This window comes from Malurus melanocephalus, unplaced genomic scaffold, assembly GCF_030028575.1.
Source record: "Malurus melanocephalus ecotype Western Australia unplaced genomic scaffold, MMel_1.1 scaffold_520, whole genome shotgun sequence".
NCBI lineage: Eukaryota > Metazoa > Chordata > Aves > Passeriformes > Maluridae > Malurus > Malurus melanocephalus.
The window spans coordinates 243,304-250,187 of record NW_026623752.1 but is presented as its reverse complement, the minus strand read 5'-3'; the positions used below and the strand labels follow the sequence as shown (position 1 = coordinate 250,187).

Sequence of the window (6,884 nt, the reverse complement as noted above, 5' to 3'; positions counted from 1 at the left end):
TTTCAATCCCACTCTTCATCTCCCAGCCTTGCTGAGCGGGTGAAAAGGTTGCTCAAGCAGTACTTGAGGACAGCATCCCGCAATTCCACGTACTTCCTTCCTGTTCCCAGGCCCCTCCACTCTTCCCCGGCCCTCGAGGACAAGGAGGGTTTGAGGGACAGCAGGGGTGAGGATCAAAGCCCCCAAACCACTGTTTAAAACACAGAGTGCCCACTGCTCCTCTCGAGTGTTGCATCTGGCAGAGCCTCATTAACCTTCTGCTTCCCCCTCCTACTCCTTTGCCCCTGAAAATCAACAAAGCCAAACATAACAAGTTGCCTTGACAGAAGCAGCCTGAAGTGTGTGTGCTTAGTGTGAAAAAGCAAAGCCAAGCCATTGGCCAGAGCCCCTTTTCTGTGCAGGCCACTTCACATTTATTACACTCCAAGCCGGAGCTCTTTAAGCCCTGATGCTCTTTAGAGCTGAGCTCTTTAACTTTCTCCCTTCCTCCCCTTGCGGGCTCCATTCTCCCCTTGTTCCGCTCCTTCCGCTSCCTCCGCTCCCTTTTGTCCTGTGAGAACGAGTCCTTTAATCCCCTTGTAGCGCAGATTAAAGCTGTTACAGCCTCCCCGAGCTGACATTTTCTCAGAGAGGCTCACAGCCAGACCTTTATGAGAGCTCTCTGTCTGTCTGCTGCTGCCTTTCTTCTCGCCACGCTAACCTCCATCCCTGACCTTTCCCTGAAGAGGGAAAAGCTCTGCAGGGCAATCCCATGTAGGCAGTGCCTGTGCTCAGCAGGGCTCGGGGGGCAGGAAATTAAGACCCATGGAAATTAAGAAGTAAATAAAGAGAGAAAGAAAAGRCGATGGGAATTAAGAGAGAGGAGCAAAGCGACGTTCAGTGTGTTTGGAAACCGAATGCTGGGCTTGGGTGTGAGTTTGTGAGCCAGCCTGTCTTTGTGAGGAGCCAAACCATCAACCTGAGACTCATTGCCAGTGCTCACCTTCCAGCACCTATGGGAGCTCTCAAGAGGGCAGGAAAAGGACTTTTCACAAGGGATAGGATAAGTGGGAACAGCCTTAAGATGAAGGATAGAATTAGATTAAATATTGGGAAGGAATTCTTCCCTGAGATGGTGGGGAGGCCCTGGCACAGGGTGCCCAGAGAAGCTGAGTCTGCCCCATCCCTGGCAGTGCCCAAGGCCAGGTTGGACAGGGCTTGGAGCGTCCTGGGACAGTGGGAGGTGTCCCTGCCCATGGCAGGGGTGGGATAAGATGAGCTTTAATGTCCTTCCAATCCATTTTGGAATTTTATTTTTTTTTTAGTAGCAGATCAGGGTTACCTGAAATGCAGACTTCAGTTTGCATTTATTCTCAGAATAATGGATCCAGTCAGAGGATCTACAAGTACAGAGGTGGATGCTGTTTGTGAGTTTACAGTGACTTCAGGCCCTGCAGGCCCTATCCCTGACAGATTTCTTACTGTTTCTCATCAAATGACTGTACTCACCTCTGAGGCTGCAGAATGGATTGATGTGCTGGTCCTTGTGCACATCATAAAATCACCGAGAATCGAGGTAACTCACCTGAAASTGTCTGTGCTAATGGCAGAAACACTTTTCCCCATGGCTTCTGTCTTGTCATCAGCCCTGCCACTGCCAGGTGTCTACAAATGTCCCACAGTTGTTGGCAAAGCACGAAGGAGGGTGAAAATCTGGTCCTGAGATGCATTTCCCAGAGAAATGGTGYAAAGTGACCCCAAACAGGCCSCCTTTTAGGTTTGTGTCCAATACAYGAGGAGKCATTAGGGAAGGGGAGAGGTGTCTGCCACATTTTTTGAGCAGGGAGGGGACAGGCTGGGCTCTCTCAGAGCTCCTGCATGGACTTGGCCTGGTCAATCTGAGCCATCGTTTCACCCAGGTGTAAAATGGGGATTTTTCCTGACCCTGAGCTGTGCAAACATCCCAACCCTGCCATGCTCTGGGTGCTGAGCTGAACCACCCAGCCTGAAGTGGGGAAAATCACACAACACCCATGACAAGTGAGTACATAAAGGTCAGGTTTGGTTCCTGTGAGACTTTCCCTGCGTCCATTTACACCTGGATCATGTTCTACCTCCCTTGTAAAAGGAAAGAGATTTGAGTTATGTGTGAGAGCAGAGTGTTCAYGTGCCTGGGGTTAGGAGATGTTTGAATCTGATTCAACCAGATTTTGCTAAAATAGGTGGTGACCACACATAAATAATAAACCAGAGAGGTGTGGATTCCCATCCCTGGAAGTTCAAGGSCAGGRYGRACAGGGTTTGGAGCACCCTGGGATGGTGGAAGGTGTCCCTGCCYGTGGCAGGGGGTGGCACTGGATGAGTTTTGGGGTCCCTTCCAGCCCAAGCCACTCTGGGGTTCTGTCAGAAGTGTTCCCACGCTGACTGACCACACCAGGCTGTGCTGATGGGTTAGCTCATGGCCCTTGTGCTCTCYCACCCTGTGCCTGAGCGAATGCAGAGGCTCCTGGGGGCAGCAGCCAAGCTGCTTTCAAAGCAGCTAATAAAAGAAGTGCAACTGTCCCATTTTGGGAGCTCATTTCAGGGCAGAAGTCCCCCTGGCAGCCCAGCTTGCTGATAATGAAATCAAACCAGGAGCTTGCCCCCGGACGTGTGAACCACTGCCATGTCGAATCCRTATGAATCCTCCTCCAGGAAAGCCCCGGCCCTGTAATTACTGCTTTTCTAGCCAGCAGCCTTTTCTTTCTCTTTGTGTGGGCCCTCTCCCGCCTCCCTCTCCCTCCAGGAGCGCTCAATAAGAGGATATTTGTAATGAAAATCACTGGGCAGGAGCGGAGAACAAAGCGGGGGCGCWGGCTGGGGATATTGGAGGCGCTGGGCTCCCACCTCGGCCGGGAGAGCGCGGTGGGCACGGCGAGCTGGCGTGGCAAAGCTTGACCTTAATCTGCAGAGAGGGCTGGGAGCCACGCTGGGCCCCGTTCCATAGCTACCCCAGCTCGCTCCCAAGCGTGCAGCCTGGCTGAGGGACAGTCTCCCCAGCAACTCTAATGCCATTTTTGCGCCGTTCCCTCTAATTTGAGGKAGAACCGTCACCGCCGTCAGCCCCCGGGCTGGCAGCTCATGGTCCTGGTGCTGCTGAGCGCATATCCAGCTAAAACCTTCTGGTTGCTGGGGTGAAAGGGCCTCTTCATCTCCACGGGGAGAGGCAGATGAATCCCTGGCTCCGACAAGGGACCTGCTTTTTGTTTTTTTACACAACCTTCCCCCCGCCGCCCACCCCGGTSCGCTTCAAGGGCTCTCTTTATTATGTCTTTTAATTCTCGGCTGCGAGTGGGAGGGAGCAATAAGGCGAGGGGGGAAAAGCCCTCACAGTGGGGAAAGGCCCCAGTCACCAGTGTGTGAAAAGAGAAGGCAGAGYGGGGATTAAAAATGTCAACTTCATGGGAAGTGCTGGATATTTAATAGCTTCACTTGATTGCTGTGGGGCTGTGACATGCACAGCACCCCGAGAGCAGCTAGGAACCCTCAGAGAAATCCACTGGGCTTCCTCTAGGACTGGGATTCCACTTCYCTSGGCTAGTGKAAGGTGTYCCTGCCATGGCAGGGAGTTTGGAAYWCCATCATCTYTAARAWYMCTTCCAASYTSAMCCATTCTGGGGTTCTGKGATGAGTGATGCTGTGTCTGGGTGTCTCGGGCACTCTCACGATATGGGATGGGGAGACACAGCTACGGGAGGTGAGCTGGGCTTACCTGAGATCAGCTCTAAGCTCAGGGGCTCACCCTCTCTGTGCCAGGCTGGCAGAGAATGCAGGACACAGATCCTGGCACAGCAAACAGAGCTGAGCTCCCCTCCCTCCACTGAGAGCTCTTGTGCCTCTCGTGCCTCTGGTGCCTCTGGTGCCTCTGGTGCCTCGTTTTACTGCAGAAATGCTGCTGAATGCTCTGTGTGGAATGGGTTCTCCAGTTTGCTCAGGTTTGCAGCCCCTTTAGAGCATCAGCTCTGGATAATCTCCTCAACAATGCTCGGCTGCTTATCTGCCTCCTGTACAACCAGGGCCACTGCAGGAACTCCTGTGTGACAGGAGAGTGTTCCTGCGCCGGGAGGGATTTCAGCGAGGTTTTTATCTGTCTAGGCCAACAAAAACTCATGGATTCCTCCCTCACCGCTGGCGTGCACGTGCTCCAAACACCAGCACCCAAGCTGCACGCTTATTTTTCACCCAGATTGCTTCCCCTGCCCCTCTGGCTGCAGCCATGGGAGAGGAAGTGGCTGATGGAGCAGCTCTGGGAGGATGGAGGTGGCTCCTGGTTGCTCCTTTTGGGACAAAGTGCTGAAGGCACTGGAACACTCCTGGTGTGGCTGGCGGGTGCTTCCCAGCACTGCACTTTGTCACTATCTCAACGTGCCTTTGGTGGACTCTGACACTCCATCGAGCTCCATTCAGCTTTTCCTTTCTGAGCAGGGAGATTTTGATACCCTGCCTGTTCTGGCTGCCCCTCTCACCCCACTTCAGCTCAAGCAAATCCTTGAATTTTCCCAGAGCTTTGTCCCACATTCGTGTGCATCACCTGAAMATCCCCCTGTCCTGTGAGCAGGCAGTCMCAATRATTWTGGCAATATTCCTGCCTGGAAAAGYAGGATGCATTCCCRTCCATCCCTTGGCTCTTCTGTCTCAGGGAAAGCAGCACCCAGGGTATAAATAGCCACAGYGCACCACAATTCTTTTTTAAACGTTGTTCTTGTCCCAGTGTGCTCCACCAACAAAAATAACCTGTTCCACCCCTCTCAGCAAGGTTCACCTGGAGCCCAAAAGCCTCTTTGGAATGAAAGTKCATCACAAAACACGGCCTTGAAAATAACACTGTGATCTCTTTCGATTGCGTTCCTTTCCCMGCCAGGCTGTCAATTCCCAAGCCAAGAATGTCACTAACTTCTCATATTTCTCCTGGTCATTTCTGTCCTGAAATTGGAGTGCAGCCACGAGCARAAGGGGGTGGAACACCCTGGTGTCAGAGATCCAGATTGGAGAGACATTATCTCATCSATAGTGGACAACAACAAGGCTGGCACTCCATCAGGCAGGATATTCCCTGGAAGGTCCAGGGCACGTGGCAGAGACACGGCAAGGCTTGACTCAAGTGTGGAAAGGTCCTGGCAGCCTTGGAAAAGTATTTCCATGGAACTGGAGAGCAGGGAAGGCCAGGGAGGCAGAGGATGTGGGCAGGAAGGCTGAGAACACAGCACAGTGATTAGGAATGAAAATGTCAGATTGCGTGGAGGGAAGGAAGGGAACAGGACTGAAATCTCTGSAGCAGCTGAGGAAATGGGGTTTGTTCAGTCTGGAGRAGGAGAGGCTCAGGGGACACCTCATCTCTYTCTRCAGYTCCCTGACAGGAGGGTGTAGTGAGRTGGGGGTCAGGTTCTTCTGCCGTGTCTCMAGTGAAAGGACCTGAGGAAACAGCCTTGAGTTGCTGGATATCCAGTTTCAGACTGGAATCTGAAAAATGTTTGGCTGAAAAAGCMGTCAGGCACTGGAATGRGTTGCCCAGGAAGGTGGTGGTGTYTGGATGTGGCCCTSRGGGATGTGGTTTAGGGGTGATTATGATGCTGCTGGGTGGGTGGTTGGATTCGATGACCTGGAAGGTCTCCTCCAGCTGTGATGGTTCGGTGAGTTTGTGTGGAATCTGCACTTTTTTGGTGTGGTTTGAGAGGAAAATTACCTGGCTGGGGGAGAGGGGCTCACAACAGGTACCCTGGAACATCCCTGTGTGAGATCAGCCTGAGAGAACAGGACTTACAGTCCTTTTCTCGGGTGGCAAACATGGAACTACAGCTACATCTAAAGCCACTCATGGCCTTTAAAAAGCTCCTTACCCTTGATTGTCCTCAAGAAAAAGTTCATCTGCTGTGCTTGGCAGCAGCTGTGCTTAGCCTGGAGTGCGGCACAAGCACTGGCAGATAAGGTGGCACCGGCAGGTTTTGCAATCTCCGAGCCCTCTGGGTCCTTCTGGGGGGAAAAACTTCTAAAGAACCCGATTTCATCACGATGGAAATCAGAAAATGGTTGCACAGTAGGGGAAGAAATCACGTGGGAAAGGAAAGGAATGGCTTCACATGAGTAAATCCCCTCCAGCACTGTCCTGAATGCAGAGTGGCAGCTCTGATCCTGCAGGTGTGAAAGCCTGGCAGGCACGGGGTGTTTGCAGGGAGCATCCCCTGAAATGACCTCAGACTGCCAAAACCCGTGTCAGTTGGAGTTGTGCTGCCGGTAAGATCCGTGCCTGTGGGYCCCAGAAGGTGGAGATACCTCCCCTGGCCTCGAGCACCTCGAGAAGGACCCAAACGGTTCCCATTTCTTTTGAGAACAAATTCAATGGAACCTGGTAACTCCTAAATCTGTGTTGTGCTCCACAGGAGCAGATGGGACCCATCAAATCCAGTTTTGCCCATCCCAAGGATAAACCTTTGCTTGCACCGTTTCCCCGTGTGGATCCTGGGTGTTGGGGATGGACTTTGGGGTGAATGTGCCATGTCCTGCCAGGTCCTGGAGTGGTTTCTCCAAAATTTTTTGTTCTTGGGAGCAGGCAGGCTGCAAAGTTTGGTTTGCCTTCACGCCTGCTCCCAACCCTCCAATTCAAGGCATCGTGGATTAACAGAATTGTTTTATTTGGAAGGCACCTTAAAGCTTATCTCATTCCATGGGCAGGGCCACCTTCCACTGTCCCAGYGCTCCAAGCCCCGTCCAACCCGGCCCTGACTGCAGAGGAACATCGGGAACCCTCTGGCTGCGGGATCCACGAGAGGGAGCTTCGGGGTCATCCCTAAAATCCTTCCCAGGACACGCAGAGTCACCAGATGGTGCTGTTGTCTCAGCCACCGCCGAGCCTGCGAGGGACAGGGGAC

The 6,884-nt window shown here is 52.8% G+C and overlaps 1 protein-coding gene across 1 annotated transcript in view; it reads left to right on the top strand.

Annotated features, from left to right (window-relative positions):
* The window catches only part of SNX19 (sorting nexin 19), a 27,746-nt gene extending 24,830 nt beyond the window's left edge, over positions 1-2,916 (top strand). Inside the window, exons 11-12 of the mRNA XM_057381662.1 lie at positions 27-166; positions 2,765-2,916. Of these exons, the coding sequence (XP_057237645.1) occupies positions 27-166; positions 2,765-2,916 (292 nt within the window). The remainder of the gene's footprint in view (positions 1-26; positions 167-2,764) is intronic.
* The last annotated feature ends 3,968 nt before the right edge of the window (positions 2,917-6,884 follow it).